At 40.5% G+C, this 24,004-nt stretch overlaps 1 protein-coding gene across 1 annotated transcript in view; it reads right to left on the reverse strand.

The window, feature by feature from the left end:
* Positions 1–24,004, reverse strand: part of FBN2 (fibrillin 2) — a 258,662-nt gene that overhangs the window by 51,061 nt on the left and 183,597 nt on the right. The window contains exons 24-36 of the mRNA XM_069492804.1: positions 22,618–22,845; positions 21,974–22,099; positions 16,033–16,161; positions 14,940–15,065; positions 13,687–13,812; positions 13,132–13,254; positions 12,855–12,980; positions 12,408–12,533; positions 10,245–10,367; positions 8,095–8,217; positions 5,765–5,890; positions 859–981; positions 170–292 (exon numbers count right to left, since the gene is read on the reverse strand). Coding sequence (XP_069348905.1) covers positions 170–292; positions 859–981; positions 5,765–5,890; positions 8,095–8,217; positions 10,245–10,367; positions 12,408–12,533; positions 12,855–12,980; positions 13,132–13,254; positions 13,687–13,812; positions 14,940–15,065; positions 16,033–16,161; positions 21,974–22,099; positions 22,618–22,845 — 1,728 coding nt within the window. The remainder of the gene's footprint in view (positions 1–169; positions 293–858; positions 982–5,764; positions 5,891–8,094; positions 8,218–10,244; positions 10,368–12,407; positions 12,534–12,854; positions 12,981–13,131; positions 13,255–13,686; positions 13,813–14,939; positions 15,066–16,032; positions 16,162–21,973; positions 22,100–22,617; positions 22,846–24,004) is intronic.

Here is a 24,004-nt window from a genome sequence, read left to right on the forward strand (position 1 = left end):
ACAATAAAGGTGACTACACATTATTTGGTAATACAGAGTTTCTTAAGGGAAGGGATTATTTTGCTTTTAAATTAACTATAGCAGACATTCATCACAGTTCACTACTAAAAGAGTCTGAATATTCAACTCTACATAATTCTATTAGTTTGTTTCATGTAGCTTTACTTACCCACACAACCCACACCAGTGGGGTTCAGCTGAAAATCGGGTGGGCAGTTACACTCATAGCGACCAGGCGTGTTGACACATAAGCCGTTTACACAGTTTATGGGATCCGCACACTCATCAATATCTACAAGTATTTAAAATGCCCACGTTACCATCTTTACTTTTCGTATGCATGCCACTGTTCCAAAAAATTTGGTGGATTTTTTGCAAGTCAGTAGATTCAAAATCATTATGAAGGACTCAGCACAATGAAATAAAAATATTAAATCCTTGTATATGCCTAAAACAGGTTCCAAAGATCAAGCACATGATATTTATGACAATGTCATTTAATATTCTTAATAGACAGATGTAATTAAATGTTGCTATTCTGAGGAAAAAAAATTATGTCACTGCTCAACTAAATTATATATATTTATACATGTATAGATGTACATATACATGAACATGCATATAGACAAAGAGATACTTTAGTAGTTTCATGTTATATATTTAATATTAAGTTGTTTACATAAAACGGATCAATTCCATAGTTAAAAATAAATGTACTGGGATGTAATTTTATGTTTGAGAAAAATGCATAACCCAATGCACATATTAGCTAAGCAGAAATTTGAGGAATTTTTATACTTAGCATAGAATATTCATTTCAACGAACTGGAACACATCTGAGCCCTTAGCTAGCCCTACCTGTGCAGTTCCCTCCCGTTCTGTCCAGTTCATAGCCATCGTCGCAGATACAATGAAACATTCCAGGCAAATTATTACATGTTCCAAAGACACAAATATTTTGGAAGGAGCATTCATCAATATCTGAAGATTAAAAAAAAGTAATCTCCTGTTTACAAAGGCATTTAAAATTTTTGATTTAATGCATAACATTAATGGGCTTTTCTAAGTTCTCAGATGTTTCTATGGAGTAAAAAATTTTTTCTTTGGCTAGGTAGGTATTGAAAATGACAAGCAAATAATGTCCACCTACAAAACTGAGATATAAAAGATATATTGTTTTCTTGGTAAAATGTGTGCCTAGCATTTTAACTGTTTTGGATTATAATATACTTAAATAAACAAGGATTGGCTTAAGGCATAAAAAATACAAAATTAAATATAAGCATGTTAAAGGAATAAAATTACAAAAAATTAAAGATAACAAAAGATTCTGATTAATTAATACAAACAGCAGATGTTTTACAATTGGTAAATTAAAACAAAAACATAAAAATTTTTAAATGTTACCTTTAAAATTATTTAACTTTTTAGTTTTTACTCCTCTTTTATTCTGTAACTTTATCTGTCATTATAAATCAGTTATACACAGGGAGGGAAATGTTTTTCCTAATACCATGTAGTAAGATGGTCCATTGTCCCACATTCTAATAAATTTCATTAAAATATCTCTGTTGAATTGAATTAAGAAATTCAGTTCATGAAGGTCTTCCATGAGGCTTTAACTCAAGGTCAATACACGTGTACTGACTCATGAAAATGAAGGCATATATGTGTATGTTTAACTGTGGAAATAATCTGTATTTCTACTCATAAAAGGGGGATGCACCTTTTTGTACATAAATTGCCTAATATTCTGAGAATGCAGACCAGGCATGTCATTTTAGGCTAGACTAGACAAGCCATCCTAAACTGTTGTCTTGAGACAGTTATATCTTAAGTTTAAAAGGGTTTTTGGTCATTCATGATGGTTAAAATGATTGGTTTCAGGTACTTTAGATTTAAGGTTCCAAACAGGTTTAAAAGTTCAACTGATGTGCAAAGGCGTCTTTTCTTGTGTCAAGCGGAATAAAGTTATTCTCTTTATATAAATGAGCAAAGACTCATTAAGCTAAATTATAATTGAATTATGTTAATCTATAAGTGAAAATTAAATTGTATTATCAGCCCTCTGAATTTGTATTTTACTTTAAAATTACCTTTATTAGAAATATCTTCCATTTAAATAATGTAACAGTTCTATTCAATAAGGTATTTTGAAAGAATATTGTCTTGACTTTATAAAACTGACGAATACTAAAAAATACAAACAATACAAAAAAGTATTGATAGGAAAACAGAAAAGATAGCAAGCAATACAGAAAATAAGAAACTAAAAACAAAATTCGCTCAAAAATGTTTCCACCCAGAAATAATCATTGATGAACATCATTGACTGACATCATTATCACAGATGAATATCATTCCAAGTGTTTCTATATCCCTATTTACAGACAGTGAAGCTGAAACAATTTCCATTAATCACATCAATTTTCAATATCTTAACAGCTTCCAAAATACTTTTTTAATGTCAAAAAATAAGGAAAAACACTAAAATTTTGCCATCTTTTGGCTTTGTGCTAAAGTTCAAATGTAATTTTTAGATACTATTAATAGATTCTGTACAATGAATAAGAAAATTAGCACTCATATATCCTTCCAACTCTCTATTTTTGTTAGCTATGTTATTTTCACTTTTCAAATGTTGATGGCAGTTTACCATAATCTCCACAGTATTTAGTACTAATTCTTTACTTAAGGGGATCTATATGGCTTTGCTACAACTTCTCCATTTATTTCTCGATTGGCTATGTTTCACTGCTGATTAGTTTTTTTCCCCAAGAATGGAGGAACTTCTATGTAAATATAAGATTTTTTTTTTAATTATTTTACTTGTAAGAACATCCCTATTGTCTTTATATTTAACCAACTAGTCATATGTTTCCTCAGAATTTTGTGGCATTGATTTAATGTCTCTGGTATTGAATGTTTGTTTACCTCATGACTTGTCTAATCTATCTGAAGTCTTGAATCCTCTATGACTAAAGTTGACAAGTGTAACGAGGCTAAGTTTTTCTCTTATAATTTGGCCTTTTCCTGTACTTCAATCTTTTCTTCTAGTTCTGGAAAATGTTTGGTTGTTGGATACTTTCTTCTATGTGATTTTTTTGGCTTTTCACTACAGAGACACTAGTTATACTGATGTTTATGGTTTTTATCTTTTCTTTTACAGTGTTAATTTCTCTTCCCCCCTTTTTTGTTCTCTGTGATTATCTCAAGCCCTTTCTCTATGCTAGTAATTGCATTTTCAACTGTATCTTTTCTGATTTTTGCTGTTTCTATTTAATAGTTCTTCAGTTTTACTGTATTAGTCCCCATTTCTTATTTGTCTTGACTCTGCAATCTCCCTTTTATTAAACACTCGATTGTTTTTATAATCTTCTCTTTGAACTTGTTCTATCATATTTATATTAAGGTCATATATGGCACAAAGAACTTATGGGAAATTTGCTTCTGCTTCTGGGGTAGTTTTCTTCTACTCTGGTTAGGTCTTTGGCTGTTTTTCTTGTATACTCTTTTCTTTTGTTTCTGTAGGATGCCTGCATAAGTCGTTACTGTTTATTTTCTGCTTGTCCACACACTACTTGGTCTTCTCTTTCAAGAGCTTGTATTTACTTTCATACAGTTCAGATGGAATCTCACATCTTTCCTTCTTTATCAGAGCTTTATTTAGAAGACTGCTCGGGGTCTGGGTCTTGTTAAAACTGCTCTTCAGTAGCTCAGAGATTCCTAGGGTGGAGCGAGAGGGAAAGGAGGATGGGCGGAGCTCCATGGGCCCGTGCTCCCAGCGCATGGGCCTGGCCTTTGCTCTCTCTCCAGACGTCACACGAAATGGGCTGTAGCAAGGTTCCCTCCATCTGATGGAGCCCTGTGTCTCATCCCTGTGGCAGTTCCTCTGGGTTTTGTATTCCCCATTTTGGTGGGGAATATTGGGAAATGGCCAACTCCAGTAATTATTTGGATTCTATAGAAATTCTGAGAATTTGTGGTAAGAAGTAGATTCAGAGTAAAAAATGTTGATCAGAGGGGGATATATTTATAATAATATGGGAAGACACCAAGGAATTAAATTAGTAAAATCAGGAGAAACTGTCCAGGTGAGCCAGACCTTATGGGAAGAAAGAAGAGAAAAACAAGGAGAACAGGCATGGAATTACATTTCTGGGATCTCAAAAGTCGGTGTTCAGATGAATGGGGCAGAGGGTTGAACTGAGGATGAACTACCTGTGTGCCACCCTGAGCTGCCTTGTCAGTAGGGATTTCTCTTTGTGGTAATGACATATGAGAAAACTAAACGTGAAGAAAGTACAGTAAACAGTAACTTATTTAGCACCACCTTAGTGGGAGAGTCTGGGGAGAAGTTCTGGAAGGGCCTATGCCATCCATAAAGCAATAAATTTATAAGAAAAAAATTCTATCTAGGTATAAAGAACTCATGTTGGCAAAAGTGTCTGGCTACTGCTGACTTGTTCCTTCTCCTTACTAACTCTTGTCAAGCTGATGTAGACACTAAATTATGCACAATAATTCCATATCCACATTGACTCACATTTTCTACTAACTAACTTCAGTGCTTAGAAGAAACCAGGATTGAGAAAAAAAAATGTTTATTTTACAGTTGCCTTGTATAAAATGGATTAGATTCTGTCCAATCTGCTGGGTGAGTGGAGAAGCATGAACACTTTCAGTCTTTAATGTCACCTTTCCCAGGGCCAAATCTCCATCCCCTTGTTCAAATTGGTGGCTCTTTATGGAAAATTTAACGATCTTTTGGCACACTTTCTCCAGTGCCACATCTGGTGGTGGAACAGAGTTAGGCTCTACTCTGAGCTACCCTAGATTGTATAATTTGTTTTGTTTGGTTAAAGCTGATGAATTGTGTGCGTGTGCATGTGTGTGTGTGCGTGAGCCCTGGGACTTACCATTTCTGCTCATTTGATTAGACACTAATGTCAGGGAAATATCTGTTTCCATTTTATCATCTTTACCTAGCAGTTAGCTTGAGTTTTTTTTTTTTTCTTTTTAAGGTGTTCTGTGAATAACAAATTTTGTTGAAGCCCTTTGGCATAGGAATTATTTTTCATCTCTTTTCTTTCTTCCTTCACATTTTCATGTATTCCCTATTCATCAAACAATCATGGCCCATGCTATATGCAATGTGAAGTGAGTCTCTAATTTAAAAGCAAATCCAAATTCTTTTTTTTGGAAAGAGACCATACTAGGCACAAAGTCCCATTTCTAAGAAAGAGGGATAATGCCATAACTTAGAAGAGCAGACATGACTATTAAGCACAGGTGAAGTCCCTGATGAATCCCTGAACAGGACTTCCTATCCCAGACGTACAGGCAGCAGACTCCAACATGAAGGCAGATGCCAGTACTGAACTGTTTAGGTCTTGATAAACACAATAAATAGCAGTGATTGGGGCAGGTAATAGATCATATTTTAAAAGCTGAATAGTTTTCCACGTCATTCATTTAGTGATAAAAAAAAGAAAAAGGAAAAAAGAAATGGTTAAAAAAGGAAAGAAAGAATGAGCCAAACTTCCAACTATTGGCTCTTGGCCAGGAAAACGTCATAAGAGATGAAAGCCACCTTCATCATTATTCATTCGGCAAAATAATCCACGCTTAAATGAATGACTTTTATGTGTGCAGCATGTGCTATGTGTTCAGCTTCCAGGTGGAGCCTGTTGCAGACCTTTTTGTGGTTTCATTTACTATAGTGGATCCAACTTGAAAATGAGTTGGAATCCTAGTGACCCACCTTGGCAGGACCTGCTGTCTGAGGCTGGAGTGAAGCCCATCTCGCACTCGCAGCGATATGCACCCGGGACATTGAGGCACTGTCCGTTCTCACAGAGATTTATGTTTTCTGCGCACTCATCAACATCTGTGGAAGAAGTAAATTACATCTCTATTAAGTTCCAAATTTCATGACACATTTTCTCCTTGCTCTGTAACTAAATCAGTTTTACTGGCTAGACTTACTGCTCATTAGCATGAAACAACAGTACATCACATTCGCTGAAATAAGGGTATATGACTGATAGAAAAGCTATTTAACCTGCACCCTAACATTCAATTGTAATGCAATTAACAGGAGAAATGCACATGTCTCCCACATCTGTCTTGGTTCTTTTTAACGCCAATTTATGTATAGTATTATACCAACATCATTTAGACATGATCAAGAACATTGGAATTAATCTAAAAATGGTGTCCATGCATTGGAAAATGTTATGGTATTAGAATACACAACTCACTTTTTCACTAGTCCAAGTATTTTAAAGCAAATTAGAGACACTATGAGAATGGAGAAAGGTTCTTTCAGGCCATTACAATCTTATAAAAATACTCCTATCTTTTTTCAAATTTCAGAATACTAGGGGTATACAAACATTTTGGTTACATGAATTGCTTTTGTACGGTTTGAGTCAAGGTTATAACCTGGATGGAACTGGAGACCATTCTTCTAAGTGAAGTATTTCAAGAATGGAAAACAAACTCCTATCTTAACTATACAAATGGGCATTACTCATAGACCTTAAAGATCATTTACTTAAGTCTATTAAGCAGAGAAGGGCAAGGAGGGCAGAAACCCATGTCTACTGAGGGCCTGACATTTGCTAAGTGGTGTGCTGGCTGCCTGACTTTTGTTTCCTCTTTGAGTCACCGGTTCCCTGAGGTTCAGAAGAGGAAGAGCCTGAGGCTAAAAGCAGCAGGGAGCTGTGAGGGCCACAAGGAGCTGAGCCAGGATCTGACTGCAGGTGTGTCTGACACCAAAGCCATGCTCTTTCCTTGATACCACCGTGCAAAGAAATACAAGGAAAGATGCAATATCCAAAGCTTAAAAGTAATAAAGCTTTAATATCGAGTAAGTACGTTTTCTTAAAGAGGCATTCAAAAATGACAAGTCTGCATTTTTTACCTCAATAATTAGAAAACAAATTTAGAGTCTATCATTTAATTGTGGGTTTAAAGTGTGTACTGCAAATCAACAGGGAAACACCTATCCTACAAACTGAATGGCATTCAACTTTACAAACAGCAAGACAATCTAGTTTTATATATGCATATGACGAGAGGATGCTTTACCTCAAGGAACATGGAATGAAGAGAAGCTAAATGGAAGCTAATATTTACTGAGCTTTTGTGATGTGTTTTCCTAAGTTCTTTACTTGTATTATTCCATTTAATCCTTTCAATACCATGTGGTGAGCTACTGAGACTTTCATAAATACATTTAATAGCAATGATTGTGTAGGTGATGTAGTCTATTTTAAAAAGCCGAATAGGCCTGGAGAGGTGGCTCATGCCTGTAATCCTACCACTCTGGGAGGCCTAGGCCAGTGGATTGTTTGACCTCAGGAATTTGAGACCAGCCTGAGCAAGAGCGAGACCCCATCTCTACTAAAAAAAATAGAAAGAAATTATATGGACAACTAAAAATATATACAGAGAAAAAATTAGCCGGGCATGGTGGCGCATGCCTGTAGTCCCAGCTACTCTGGAGGCTGAGGCAGGAGGATTGCTTGAGCCCAGGAGTGTGAGGTTGCTGTGAGCTAGGCTGACACCATGGCACTCTAGCCTGGGCAATACAGCGAGACTCTGTTTCAAAAAAAAAAAAAGCCAAATAGTTTTTTCATGTCATTCATTTAGTGATTAAAAAATAGAAATGGTATTATAACTATGGCCATTTTAAAATGGGGAAAATAAGGCCAGATAAGTTAAGTAATTTACTTAAGTTTAGTCAGGTAGATGCTGCATAGGCAAGATGTGAATCCAGGTAGTCTTTTTCAGACAAAGCCTGTGTTTTTAAACCATTATGTTACAAATGAGTAGAGAAAATGATAGTCGTTAACAGTACGTACTAGTAATAAATGTCATCATTTTAAAATGTCCACCAATATATTTGAAAGATCATTTAAGTTTTTGTGTTTAATGTGAGAGAAATACATATTCACCTGTGAGTCAAGCATAAAAATAGGGGTAGTTATTTTAGCCTCCTGTAACCACAGTTTTCTTCAAATAAGGAAAGCATACAAAATGTTCCATGCCAATCATGTCAGCACACACCTCTCGACTGTCACCCACCTGAGCAGGTAAAGCCATCGCCAGTGAAACCTTCGGAGCAGGCACATCGGTATGAGCCTGGGGTATTCACACACTGAGCGTTTATGCTGCACTGGTGGGTTCCGTTAGAACATTCGTCCAGGTCTGCACGCCAGGAGAACAGAGCAGTAAAGTTCAGAAATAACAATGAAACATTTGAACACCCAGAAAGATTTTCAGGTGTCTTAATTTAAATATAAACTAGCCAAATGTGTTTTAGTTTGTGTGTGTTTTAGTTTGTAGGGTCACAGTTCCAATATTCTAAGATCTCAGACCCATAATCCAATGTCCATGCCACAAACATGGGCCCAAATTATGAATTCAAGCATTTTATGAGGTATCTAATTAACTAGAATTTTAATGGTTAAAAAACCAGTGTTATATTTCATTCTGACTTCTACTGAAGGTAGATTCTATTGCTGGTTCCATTATCAGTAAAAAAAGATCAATTCTGAAGGTAATACTGAATTTTAGCATAGAGTTTTCAAGTTTATTTTATAGATGAGGAAATCAAGATATGAGTCTTGATCTCATGGAGCCCGTAGTCTATTGGAAAAGAAAAATATTAAATATACAAAAAAATTAAATACTGATATAGGCACCATGAAAAAAGTTACAAGGTACAATGAGAGAATAAAAGGGGCTTCTAATTTGGACTGCAGGAGCAAGGAAGACCCCACCCCCACCGAGGAAGTAAGTTTTAGCTAACTTCAGACCTTAAAGATGAGGACGCATCAGCTCGTTGAGCAGAAGCAGGGAAGGGTGATCCTTGCAGAGGGAACAGTGCATGTATAGATACCAAGGAGGAAACCAGTTTGATGTGACAAGAAAAATTAAAAGAGGCCAAAGTGGCAAAGCACAGTGCAGCAGACGGAGGAGGGTGGAAGAGGAAGACAAACAGACAGTGAAACCTGGCAGGAATGGGGAGGAAGCTGGATTCTATCCCGAGTGCAATGGGTTAGAATGACGAAAAGATCAAATCTATGGTCTGAAAGTTTCCTCCTGCTGCTATGTGGAGAATGGATTGCACAAGGGCCAGAGAGGGCTTGAGCAAACAGAAGAGGGGGCTCTTTTAGTGTCCTGCAGAGAGAGAGAGAGAGAGAGAGATTGAAAGAGATAGACTGGCTGAGACCAGAGTAGGGGATGGAGGAGGAAAGAGGAGGACGGAGCCGGACGCCGTGCTAGAGCACAGGATTCTGGACATGGCGGAATCTCTTCTATCAGAGGCAGGCTGTCTTGAGATAGCTAACCAGAGTGACAGATGGACAAGAAGTACAAAAAAAGGAGGCTATAAGGGAGAAAAAGAGGAGACCTATGGGATTAGAAAATTACGAACAAGGATATGGCTGAAAAGTTGTGAGATTAACCATAGAAAGATGGCTGGACCAGACATAGGTCGCTAGTAAAATTAACAAAGCCATGATAGGATGTTCAGCTTGCTTTCTTTTTCATTTTAATTGCCCTGGATAATTTTCACCAGTTGGAAAAATTCTTTACTTTAAGGCACGTAAAACACTGCGCATATTAAACAGCACTGTGAGTGATACCAAGAGTCTACTCTAGTCCCTTCCCTCTCAGCTATACAGACAGCTTATTATTAGACTCTGGCTCAAGAACTATGAAACCCGGAGAAACTGTCTTCCCATTCTCTTTTCTTCAAATCAGACTTCCTAGAATCCAACAAAATATTTAGATTTTCCTGTAAGAAGAACTCTATTTTCTAATAAGACACTGATATTGACCATTTACTATAGACTTAGGCTATCTGAAAAAAAACCTTTTTGTCTCTTCCATTTATTTTACTGGATTTTAAATCTCACTGATTACTCTATGAAAAGACTGGAAAAACATATTAGTCATTTTTCATCATACAGCTGTTTGGATCACCAGCTGCATATCAAATATTTTTTACTGAACGACAACACATTAAAAAGCAGATGCCAAGGCATACCGTTGTAATTTGATCATTTATATTCAGGCTAAAGGAAACTCTTATGCAGAAATTATCTTACCACTAAGATAGCCTTCGATTTACAAGAGAATACGTGAAAGTTAAGAGTGTATTCCTACAACTGTTCAAAGAGCCTTTAAAAATGTCACGCCTTAGCAAAAGATAACATTCGCAAACTCACCAATACATTTGATGCCATTGCCAACCCAGCCTTCTCTGCAGCTGCATTTGAAGCTTCCTGGGACATTCAGACAAGCAGCATGCATGTCACAGTTGTGAGCTCCGATTTCACACTCATCCACATCTGACAAACCACAGTTAATATGAAAAAGATAGAAATACAAGCCAATTAATTCTACTTCCAAATATATTTCTGTATAGGTAAAATTTTAAAGTAAATATGAAAACATACAGAGAAAATATTAACATCAGTTTTAGTTTTAATTTTTGTAGGCTTAAACAAGATTTGGAAGTTTATGATCTACATACAACAAGTCCTTCCCTAGAAGAAACTGTTAGCAACTTACCGGGGGAGGGCAGGCATGTGTGCCGCCCCTGCCCAGCCCAGGCCCTTCCTCCCTGCCCAGCCCAGGGCCTTCCTCCCTGCCCAGCCCAGGGCCTTCCTCCCTGCCCAGCCCGGGCCCTTCCTCCCTGCCCAGCCCGGGCCCTTCCTCCCTGCCCAGCCCAGGGCCTTCCTCCCTGCCCAGCCCAGGCCCTTCCTCCCTGCCCAGCCCAGGCCCTTCCTCCCTGCCCAGCCCAGGCCCTTCCTCCCTGCCCAGCCCAGGGCCCTTCCTCCCTGCCCAGCCCAGGGCCTTCCTCCCTGCCCAGCCCGGGCCCTTCCTCCCTGCCCAGCCCGGGCCCTTCCTCCCTGCCCAGCCCAGGGCCTTCCTCCCTGCCCAGCCCAGGCCCTTCCTCCCTGCCCAGCCCAGGCCCTTCCTCCCTGCCCAGCCCAGGGCCCTTCCTCCCTGCCCAGCCCAGGGCCTTCCTCCCTGCCCAGAGCCAGGGTAGACTCTATGTAGAGGACACCAGATCACAGATGTCAAGACAAATCTTATTTCCAAGGAGAACCTGTGCTACTTCTACCTCTTAATATTTATTACGTATTTTGTGAAGATACAAATAAGCCTAACTTTGTTTTGAAGTCCATTCTCTTTTTAAAATTATACAGATATTTATCAAATCAATATATTTTATAGAGTTTTTGAAAACTATCATTTAGGTCTGTATTTTTATTTCTTCTATTTGTTTGAGAATATAAAAAAATATTCACTGGAAATTTTATCTGGAAAGTGACTAGATGCTTTTACCAGTGTGTATGTGTGTGTGTATATGTAACATATATAATAGACACACACATATATACACACTCTCTCACATACATATATATGTATAAACTATGTAGATATGGTTCCCCACAGTTTTCTAGAATGTAAGAATAATCTGTCCTATCCAGTTCAATGACTACATATTGCAGATGCTGAAGTCATGCACACACTACTGCCTTTGCATCAACACTGCCAGTGGGGAACATGCAGAGGACTGTACCTTCTTTCATTACTTGCCCTCCCCTGGAGGGGTCAGCTTGAGGGCTGGGTTGCAGCCTAAGCCACGCACCTTCTGCCTTGAGCAAAATACCATACAGGGGCTTTAAACTGAGTACTGAGAAATACCTGGTCCAAAACCTTGACCTTAGTACTTCCTAGACCCACATGTACACAAAAAGCTAAAACTATTTAGTAGGAAAAGGGAACAAGAGACAAAGTGGATAGGATGAGCACAGAAAGAAAGAGAGAAGAAAGAGAGAGGCAATTTGCGCAGAGAGAAGAGAAGAGAAAAGCAATTGGAGAGAGAATAGAAAAGAAGGGAGGAAAATATGCGGGACAGCAAGGAAGGAAAAAGTCTACACAGAACTTGAGATGAACTTTTAGTAGTTTAGAAGAACTGCAAAGACAAACAAAAACTCGCCCCCCCCCCCCCCCGCCACCCAGGTCTTGCAGTGCTCCTTCTTTCCGTGTGTCTTCCCTCCGGGCAGCAGTCACTCTCAGAAAGCACAGGCTGCTCCAGGAGCCACCAGCAGCAGCTCAGAGCCATGGTAACCGGACTCCACTCCCACCCCCTCCGTGTCAGGACCCACAGCCAGCCCGCGGTGGGTGCTCAGACAGGGCGCTACCACAGAGACCGGCCAAACGCATCGCACACGCTATGGGTCAGCCTCTCATCACACACGTGGTCGTGGCCTGGGTGTGGGTAACTGGTCTCGAGATGCAAGAGGACAAATGACACTGAAGGTTGGCCTTTGGAATCTAAGAAGCTGGAGCCTACAGGATACAAGCTTGAGACCTACCTGTGCATCCTGTGGTCCCCTTCTTCACTGAATAACCCAGCTGACAGTGGCAAATGAAGGACCCCTTTGTGTTCTCACATTCTCCAAACATGCAGATGTTTGAATTTAGGTCACACTCATTCACATCTAGAAAAATTATTTTCAATATCTGGTTAGTATTTGCTCACCGTAGTAATTAAAAAGCTATCTTTTAAACTGAACAGCATAATACTGAAATACACAGGTAAAATCTAAAATATAATCCATTTGCAAGACATACTACTGCAAATAAATGAATCATCTGTCTTTAAAGATTTTTTCCAAATAATTATTCTTCCTTTTCAGGTTTTATAGTTCTAGTAAAATGGTTTAAAATTTTAAAATAACAACTGAAAAAGCCCTCCTCTTCTTACGTTTTGTGTGTATATGTATTTGCATAAATATCTATCCTCCTCTTATGATACGCACCAATGCACGTTTTCATGTCCATCGAAGCCATGAACCCGTCATAACAGAGACAGCGATACTCGCCAGGAATGTTGGTGCACTGGCCACCATCACAGATATCAGGATTGTTTTCACATTCATCAATATCTGATGACACAAAATTAACATCAAATGAAAACAAGGATGCCTTTCATCAATATCAAATGCTTTTTCCATCCAGTTCCACTCAATAATATCTGGAGCCACATTCGTAAGGTAAAAGTAATTAGATGCACAGTCCGTGTTTTCCCTTCTATACCTGCACATGACCTCCCATCTGGCATCAGGGCGTAGCCCTCGCTGCAGCTGCATTCGTAGCTTCCTTCTGAATTCGTGCACTGGGTGTCGCAGCCTCCGTTCATGATCATACATTCGTCAATGTCTACAAAAACAACATTGCAACCGCATTACCTGTGAGGCCCACTTCCTTAAACACAAAACATAAGGCTTTTTTCTTGTTTTTAAACAGATACTGCTCATATGGTTTGGATTTTTCTCCCCACTATTTGTGTCGATTTAGTACTATACCATTAGTCTTAGTCCTTTTTACTGTTTTTTAGATAGCATTCCACATTTAACTCCAGTACTGTAAGATTAAGGAACTCGGGAATATAATAACTATGGAATTTAGAGCATTTTCTGCAATAAGACTAGTAAGTGCTCTGCAAAATCAACAAACCATCTGAGATTTGCCCCCATTCTTAGATTCATTTTTGGGACAAAGGACTCACATAGGCTTCACTATATATTTAGTGCCAAAAGTGTCCCTAGACTGACTTGAGACTCGCGAGTTTCAGACCTGGCCTCTCCTTACCTGTACAGCCCTGGCGGTCCGGCGTGGCCTGGTACCCAGGATTGCAAGAGCACTGATAGGTTCCAATCATGTTCACACATTTTCCATTTCTACAGAGATTGTCGCTCAGGGAGCATTCATTAACATCTATAAAAGATATACAGAATTAATGTTTTATGCAATAGGCAAATCTTAAAACCATTAAGAACATGCTTCACTGGAGCAGTGGTCTCTAGAGAGATTTGTGTACTTCAGGGGGATGTAAAATGATCTCCTAGGGTGTTCAAAGAAAATGCTGGAAGTTCTATTATTTCTATCCACAACAGTGCTGTCTAGTAGAACTTTGAACAATGATGCAACTGTTACGTATCTATGCTGTCTAATACATAACTACATGTGGACAGTATGACTTAAGGAATTTTTAGTGTTACTTAATTCTACTTAAATTTACATAGCCACATGTGACCAGTAGTGACTACTATGTTAGCCCACAGATTTGGCACGTGCCAGAATGAAGCTTCCTACTATTTAGTATATGACTCTACTTGGCATGCTCACCTGGCCTTTATTAGATTCACCTCATACACTAGCACAGCAAAACATATGGCTTATAAATAATGTGTACGTATTGGGAAGGTATGTTCAAATTACTTTTTAAAACATGGTGTGTGATCTGCTCTATTTTAAGCTGTTTTATTTGCCTACAGTTTCAAGAAAGAGTTCCTGTGAAGAAAATGTTTCGAGGCTACACCGAAGTTTTAAAGCCGGGGTACCAGAACGGGGGAAGCCCAGAGGCCGCCACGTGTTCTGGAAAGCCACAGGCTGGAAGCTCAAAGGCCAGCCATCCTCCTCGCGTCCCCTTTGCCATCGGACGGGCCCAGGGCCAGCGCAGAGACGGTGGCGTCCCGGAGAGACAGGGTAAGGGAGCGCGGACGGGAAGAGGCCAGTGGAGGATGCACAGGTGCAGGGGCAGCTTTTCCGTCCCATCCTCCTGCGGGGCTGGGGCTGCAGGCCTTGCATAGGGTCCTGCACACAGGGACCAGTCACATGTGCTTGTAATGAAAGAGAGGCCAACCAGAATAACACCAGCTCATTTGAATGTGCCACTAAAGCACCCTCTAACGAGACAGCCTGCATCCAGATGTAGGTAATCTAAATTTCTCACTTTTAATAAACTGTATCTCACGTGCCCCCAAACACCACGTTTGTTAGAACTGATCCCTCGTCTTGACCAGCTGTCTCAGCGGGCTGATGTGCTGAGTTAACAGACTCACCTACACAGTCCTCACGGGATGGTGACAGCTCGTGTCCCAGTGGGCAGTCACACTGAAAGCTGCCCTCAGTGTTCACACAGGTGCCACCCCTACAAAGGAGAGGGTTACGTTCACATTCGTCAATGTCTGAAAGGTAAAAACGTGAGATCCATTAAAGAACTCTGAGGAAAAAATACTCACGCACACAGCATGGGAGAAAGAATGTTACCTGAGGTAAGTGTGTGACTCAAACGTTAGAGATAAGCTTCACAGCAGATGAGAGAGTGCTCTCCTCACGTTTCCTACTGCCAGTAGAAAAACTAAAAATTCTACCCTTAAAGATAGTAAGCTACCAACAAATTTACTTGCATGAAGTGAGAAGGCTCACAAAAGGTAAAAATAAACAATATTTGCTTTCTATCATCCTAGACTCAAGATATAATATATTGTTGTCAGTTATTCTGGTGTTTATATCTCTAATCAAAGTGAAAGGAAAATCTTAAGACTCATAACCTACTACATTCTAGGAGGTAAGTCCCATAAGTCATGGAAAAACAAACCTGGGCTGACAAGTTGGCAATACCAGGTTTGTAATACACAAATAAGGAAAGTACCATGAGGTTAGCATGACTGAATACAGATTTGGGGCCCACCACACAATGCCATGCATTTTTACTGTTTTGTTTTGTTTTTTGTAGAGACAGGGTCTCACTATGTTGCTCAGGCTGGTCTCGAACTCTTGGCCTTCAGTGATCCTCCTCCCTTGGCCCCAGCAAAGTAATGGGATTACAGGCGTGACTCACCACGCCTGGCCTAATGCTGTGCATTTTTTAAGTGAATCCCTTCTGAGTAATGAGTCTGTGTGTTGATTTTAGATTCTATGAATAAACAGGATCTACTCTCAGTACCTCATCTCCACTGAGGCACCAAGAAGTTGGGGCTCCCTGAGAGCTACCCCAGAGCGGATTTCCTGTCTGACATTTAAATCCCTTCTCTCCATCACCACAGATCCTGGCCAAGCCCGCCGTTCAGGACCCTGAGATGAGCACAGGTCAAGGCAAGGACTCTGTGCTGGCTGGTTCCAAGGCCGGCAGGAAGAGCGGGCCGCGCTTACCCATGCAGTTCTTCATCATCATGAACCCGCTCTCGTAGCCTTCGAAGCACTCACACTCAAAGCTGCCTGGCGTATTCACACAGATTCCGCTGCCACAGAGGTCGGGAGAAATCCTGCACTCGTCGATGTCTAACTCGCATGTTTTAAAAGAAATAAAAAAAATAGAATGAGATGGATTTGGCCGTCCACGTGAAGGTGCCACACATGTGAAATGCTGGGGAAATCAGTGGCTAATGGCACGAGGATGCATTTTCAGTACATCGGGTAGAGGGGACAGGGCCTTAGGCACATTCCTTTCCCCAACTGCCAAAACTGCCACAGCCAACGGGCAGATGCTGCCTCCTTGCCTTTAGGAATTCTGTATTGTGGATTTATCTTTGTGGCTTAGAAATGGGAACAGAAGGACGAAGTCGGCAACCGCGGCATGTGCTGAACGAGGCAGCCGGCAGGTGAGCAGCGCGCATGCGTGGAAGGCAGGCCCACATGCGACTCGGAGACACCGCTGCCCTGCACTGGCCGACGCCCGCCCCAGGCGCGAGTACTGAGGACAGGGGCGCTGCCTCGGAGCAGGGGGTGTGGCTCGCCACAGACAGTCTCCCAGGCAGGCACCGCACTGACTTCGAGCCAGAGAGCGCACACGGCAGGGCCACGAGGGTGCCCCAACTAGTGTTTCTGTGTCACATTCAGCTGTGAAGAGCTTACTAATCTAATTTTTTTAAAAATAAAGAAAAATGGTGTTTGAGTGTTTCTCACTTTTTATATATTACAGTAAAAAAGAATCTTCAATAATAGCATCTATATTCTCAAAAACAGCATTCTCTAAGAAATCTCTCCCGTGCCTAAAACTAGGATTTTTCAATAAAGACTTTTCAATAGAGAAGTTATATCTATATACAATATATTTGAGAACACATGACCTATAAAACATTTTTTAGTTTAGAAATTAAAAATTTCAAATTTAAAAATTTATTAGAGTGGAGAAAATTATTTCTGACACTGTCTATTTTGATGAATTTAATTTTGATGTTTTTCTATTACAGGATTTAGTCAGTGCATAATTTGTGCATGTTCTCTTGGGGGCCTCAGTGTCTGCTTTCTCCCAGCTTTATGTCTTTCTCTATTAATTTCTCCAATTACAATACATATGGAAAAAAATGTGAGCACTTTCTTTTAAACAAACATCTTAACAGAATTCATTGATTCAATTAAGCAGCTAACGGTACACACATTAATTCTCTTACTTTCTATCTCAGAACTGCTGGTAAGAGCCACACGAGGTACATAGAGTGGAGTGAGGACAGTTTTTGGCTCGTGTGATGTAGTGTGAGCCTACCAGATGTCTGGGTACAATCTCAGTCTGTCGTCTGCGTATAGGGCCTTCCGAAGATCACTGATCTCGTGAATTAGTGAACCAATTCATAGAATTAAATGGACCAATATTTGTTAGGTGCAGAGAACCGTGCTTGTCTCATAGAAAGTGCCATATATATGTTAGCTATTCTCTGCTAAGAATTGGTATTTTGGAAGAGGTGGCTTTTGAACTGGTCCTTGAAGGCTGTATTGAAATGCCAACTTTACAGGTGTGGACTAAACAGAGAGGCAAGAGACGAAGTGCACAGGTGAAGAGAAGCAATGTATCCCAGAGAGCAGGAGGCCACAGAGTGCAGGGTGGCTTCACTGGAGAGTGAGTACAGGCGGGTGGGGTCCCCAAGGGCACCCAGAATGGGAGAAGGAGGCTGGCCGCCCACGCTGTGAGGAATGGGAGCCAACCGTTTTCCACGGAACTTCACATTACACCCCAACAATGCAACGCTGTCAACACATCTCTGTCTTTTACAGCTAAAGAAGGAGAGTGTTGAGTGACTTGGCTAATTTCACACCCAAAATAAGAGGTGGGGTCAGAAGAGAGAGAACCCTGAGCTTCTTTGTCTGGGTCTAGGATCTCTTGAGTCAATGGGGGTTGTCTTCTGGGAAGTTACACAATCTAAGACCTGCCTGAGGATGATAAACGCTGTGGTTACGACAATGGATTGGACTGTGGAGACTTTACAGGCTGGAGGGTCTTGGAGGTGTCTGCAATGTAGCAGATAATGTGATATGTCATCCAGGTCCCCCTTCAGGAAGGAAGGACTCCCTCGCCCCTCTCCCTCAGCTGTTGACAGTGCTGCTGGCAGAGCCCTCAGAGGCCAACTGTCCTAAGAGGATCTCTTCTCCCCTTCTCTGGGCAGCTGTGTCCCAGGATTGGTCATGCAGGTAGATAACTGCTGGGCCCTACTCAAGACAGCCCTGATGGCGTGGGCTGAGGGTGTCAGTGGGACTACATCATAGCCCAACGTCTCCCTCTGCCTGTTCTGCGTCTTTCCCTTCTCTTCCAAGGGGTTGATCCCAAGAGGAACCCCTAATAATCTCCTGCATGCTCAGCTCTGCCTCAGAGCCTGTGTCCTGAGGAGCTTAACTCGCATCTGTGTCTAGAAGAGACACACCATAGGTCCCTGAAATAGCCACTGTGATGGAAGAATTTGCATAACTTTTTCACTTGTCCATCAGGAGAGGGAGATGTCAAAATTAAACTGGGAGGTTTCAATCCTGAGCAACATTACACTAATAGTACAGGAAAGGATGCAACAAAAAAAGAAAACTACAGACCAATACCCCTTATGAATATGGATGCAAAAATTCTCAATAAAATCCTAGCAAATCGAATCCAAGTGCTTATCAAAAAAATAATCCATCACGACCAAGTGGGCTTCATCCCAGGGATGCAGGGATGGTTTAACATACGCAAATCTATAAATGTAATTCGCCACATAAATAGAAGCAAAAATAAAGACCATATGATCCTCTCAATAGATGCAGAAAAAGCATTTGACAAAATTCAACACCCTTTTATGATAAGAACGCTTAACAAAATAGGCATAGACGGGGCCTATCTAAAAATGATACAAGCCATATATGACAAACCCACAGCCAACATCATACTGAATGGGGAAAAACTGAAAGCATTCCCACTTCTAACTGGAACCAGACAAGGCTGCCCACTGTCCCCATTACTTTTCAACATAGTATTGGAAATCCTTGCGAGAGCTAACAAGAGAGCAGAATCAAGGGAGTCCAAATAGGGAAAGAAGAGATCAAACTCTCACTCTTTGCTGATTATATGATGTTATATCTAGAAAACCCCAAGGATTCAACCAAGAGGCTCCTGGAATTGATCAATGAATTCAGTAAAGTCTCAGGATACAAAATCAATACATACAAATCAGAGGCATTCATATATGCCAATAACAGTCAAATGGAGAACCAAATTAAGGACTCAATACCCTTCAAAATAGCAACAAAGAAAATAAAATACCTAGGAATATATTTAACTAAGGAGGTAAAGGACCTCTATAGGGAGAACTATGAAACACTGAGGAAGGAAATCGCAGAGCATGTAAATAGATGGAAAACCATACCATACTTGTGGATCGGAAGAATCAACATTGTTAAAATGTATACTGCCCAAAGTGATCTACAGATTCAATGCAATCCCTATTAAATTACCAACATCATTTTTCACAGATATAGAAAAAATAATTTTACGCTTTGTATGGAACCAGAGAAGACCCCATTTAGCAAAAGCAATTTTAAGCAACAAAAACAAAATGGGAGGTATTAATTTGCCAGACTTCAAACTATACTACAAGGCTGTGGTTCTTAAAACTGCTTGGTATTGGCACAAGTGCAGGGACACAGACCAGTGGAACAGAACAGAAAATCCAAATATAAAACCATCCTCATATAACCATCTAATCTTTGACAAAGCAGACAAAAAACATACTCTTGGGAAAAGATTCCTTATTCAATAAATGGTGCTGGGAAAACTGGATAGCCACATGTAGAAGACTGAAACAGGACCCACAGCTTTCACCTCTCACAAAAATCAAATCACGGTGGATAACAGACTTAAACCTTAGGTGTGAAATGATTAGAATTCTAGAAGAAAATGTAGGAAAGACTCTTACAGACATTGGCCTAGGCAAAGAATTTATGAAGAAGAGTCCAAAGGCAATCACAGCAACAACAAAAATAAATAAATGGGACCTGATTAAATTAAAAAGCTTCTGCACAGCCAAAGAAACAGTCACAAGAGTAAACAGACTACCTACAGAATGGGAAAAAATTTTTGCATACTACACATCCGATAAAGGACTGATAACAAGAATCTATTTAGAACTCAGGAAAATCAGTAAGAAAAAAATTGAACAACCCCATTAAAAAGTGGGCAAAGGACATGAATAGAAATTTTTCAAAAGAAGATATAAAAATGGCTAACAAACATATGAAAAAATGTTCAACATCTCTAATCATCAGGGAGATGCAAATCAAAACCACAATGAGATCTCACTTAACTCCAGTGACAATGGCCTTTATCAAAAAGTCCCAAAACAATACATGTTGGCGAGGATGCGGAGAGACAGGAACACTCATACACTGCTGGTGGGACTGCAAACTAGTGCAACCCCTGTGGAAAGCAATATGGAGATATCTTAAACAGATTCCAGTAGACCTGCCATTCAATCCAGCAATCCCATTACTGGGCATCTACCCAGAAGAACAAAAGTCATTCTATAAAAAAGACACCTGCACCCGAATGTTTATAGCAGCACAATTCACAATTGCAAAGATGTGGAAACAACCCAAGTGCCCATCAATTCATGAATGGATTAGTAAAATGTGGCGTATGTATACCATGGAGTATTACTCAGCTATAAGAAATAACGGTGATATGGCATCTCTTTGGTTCTCCTGGAGAGAGTTGGAACCCATTCTATCAAGTGAAGTATCCCAAGAATGGAAAAATAAACACCGCATGTACTCACTAGCAAACTGGTTTCCCTGATCATCACCTAAGTGCACATTTGGGAATAACACCAACTGGGTACCAGAGGTGAGGGGTGGGGGGAGGGGATGGGTGTATACCTACACGATGAGTGCGATGCGCACTGTCTGGGGAATGGACAGGCTTGAAGCTCAGAGTCGGGGGATGCGGGGGGCATGGGCAATATATATGATCTGAACTTTTGTACCCCCATTATAAGCTGAAAAAAAAAAAAAAGAATAAGAAGAACGGGAACAGATGGGGCAGGAGAAGCTGTGTGGGCTGGGGGAGGGGTTCAGGAGCCGGGCTGAGAGAATTCCCGAAGTGACATGAGAGGCGGGCACGAGCGTGGCCAGTCGGCGGTGGGCACGGCGGGGAGGGTGGGGTCGGCGACAGCTCCCCTAGACGCTCCCCCGGCAAGCCCAGCAGCCTGGCGCGGGGAGAACGGCGCGGGGAGCACGTGCGGGGCCTGGCCCGGTGGAGCGGAAGACCTGAGGGGCGGCTGTGAGCACTGGGGAGGCGGGAAGGCGCGGGACAGACAGTCCCATTCAGATCGCGACCAAGGAGCAGGTGGGAGGGTGGGAGACGAGGGAATTCTAAAGAGAGCATGAATAAGGAGAGTTCAGGAGTGACATCTTGGAGATGCAGTTCAAGTGTTTGGAATAATCTGTTATACTACCTAATAAAAAATGTGAAATTTCGTATCTTTTCAAACTAAAGAGAATGGTTACGGATACAGATATAGATGGTGACCGAAGCCTAGTTATTAAGAATCCTGTTTATAGATGAAAAAATAAGTCATAATTTCTCTACTACAAACTTTACAATCTTTATCAGTATACCACTCAAGTTATATAATTGTTGTGGATTTAATGGCTATATTCTTTAGTACTCCTATGTTTTGAAAATCGTATTTTTATGCCATTCCTGCAAGAAACATAGCATTTTCATGCTATTTTGCAGCTCTCTCACAAGAAGTGTATTTGGAGAACTGATTTAAGTGTAAGGACAAGAAATAAAAATAAAAACTTCCATGTTCTCAGCCAGGGTTTACCAAATCAAACACCAGAATCATCTTACCTGTGCAGTTTCTTTCCTCCATGTCTAGAGCAAAGCCACTATTGCAACGGCACTTGAAACTCCCAATGGTGTTTCTGCACTTTCCATAGGTGCACATTCCCGGAAATGCTTTGCATTCATTGATGTCTAAAAGTAGAATAAAGTCAAGTGCTGAGCTGGCTGATATAAAAGAGTAGACCCATCACTTTAATTAACTAGTGATGGGCAATAACACACCCAATGAAATGAAGGGTATCACATTTTCCAATGATCATATCGATAACACACAAAAAGTTTCAACTGTGAGAAAGATTCTATATTCTCAGTAAGAGAGTTGTGATCCCTTTATTTCTGCCCATTTGTTTTGTAAAGGCGAGTGGCAATAGAGACCTCATTGCTATAGAGGTAGCTATCGGGGCTACATCTCAGGCTGTGCGAAGGAAAGCGGAAGAAGGAACAGCAGAAGAGCAGGTTAACAGTCTGTTTCATATCTTCATTTTAATATTGTCTTACATATTTGTATTCCTGGGCCATAAAGATGGCCACAAAACATGTTTAATCAAGAAAATAAACTGGAAAGTTAAAGGTTTAAAGCAAAATCAATCCTCAGAGAATGCGGAGGGCGTCTTGTTGGTGCAGAGGGTCCAAGTTCCGTGGGCAGTTACCTTTGTAAAAGGGCCGCCCAGTAAGAACATCCCCTCTGTTAGCAAAGCCAGGCCCCCGGGGGCACAGCGTCTCGTACTCCTTGGTGCCAGGTTTGGGGCATTCCTCACACTCAGTGCCCCAAGCTGCCCCAACAGCACAGCAGCAGGCGTCCATGCGGAATTTTCCAGGAACAGGGTGGATGCATTCATCTTCATCCCACTTCAAGTAACACTGCTCCATGCGGATATCTACACCGAGAGCGAAATCGCAGTGTGAGAGTAAGTGGAAACATTCATGAACATTCTCACACGGAGTGTCTGCTCAGCACCAGGCACACTGCTGCCGGGCAGTGCATGGCGGGCGAGGCACATCCCTGGCCCTGGAATGGACTCCGTGACAACAGCCATTTAAGGAGAGCAAAGTGCGAATTCCCCTGGTGTTACTTAATTCTCACCAGAAACAGGAAGGAGAGAAGGAGAGGTCCCCTCATGACATGACTGCTTCATGTCATCCATCGCCTGTGATCCCTTTTTTGTATTGCTTACTTCAGAAAGAGGAGAACAATTTTAGTGATAGATTCTTCTTGTTCACTGAATTGCTTAAAGTGGCTTTTGAGCAGCCCTGCCAAATCCTAGTTATAAACAGTAGATGATCAGCTGTAATCTAGTTGCCAATTCGGTACAACTATTAAAACTGCTTTACAAAAGGAAAAATGTTATTATTGCATTTTAAGTTTTTTCTTTCTGCCAAATTTACCTTTTGCATCATGGTTTTTCCCTGGATTATGTGAAGTTTCCCTAATAAGGGGCCAAATTATTTGCTTTAATGTCACATTTTCCCTTCAACTTCAAAATATACCAATGTTTCTGTGCTTAGCCTGTGCTAGCCAGGACCTTAGAACGTCAACAATCACAAAATAAGGCAGACCAGCATGATCTATAAATAATATGTTCATCTGCTGGCCAATAGATTTGTTTTCAAACTCATCAAGCATTTTGCTGTTTAATTTACACATGCTGATAATGAGTTCAGAAAAGATTTTTCTTAATTAAATAACATGATTTATTTGACAAGAGCACTTCAAGACATTAAATCCTTTCTGTAACCTGAAAACTCTTTAACAGAGGGAAAGAAATTTCTGATGGAAATGTACACATAAACAAATTACTATGTTTACTGTTTTAGATACTATCAATACTGATTCTTTTAAGTTGTAAACCAAAAGTAACATCAACTTTAGCAACTGCCTTTAAGCCTAGAATTATATACATTTCTAAGTACTGTAATTAAAAATTCCTATTTTTAGACAAAAAATAACTGTGGCAAATTCTTATTTGATTCAATAGAATAAATATAGGTATTCACAGAAGGTGATTCTGTTTTCTATATGTACATTAACCCTAACCA

Source organism: Eulemur rufifrons, chromosome 17 (genome assembly GCF_041146395.1).
Source record: "Eulemur rufifrons isolate Redbay chromosome 17, OSU_ERuf_1, whole genome shotgun sequence".
NCBI lineage: Eukaryota > Metazoa > Chordata > Mammalia > Primates > Lemuridae > Eulemur > Eulemur rufifrons.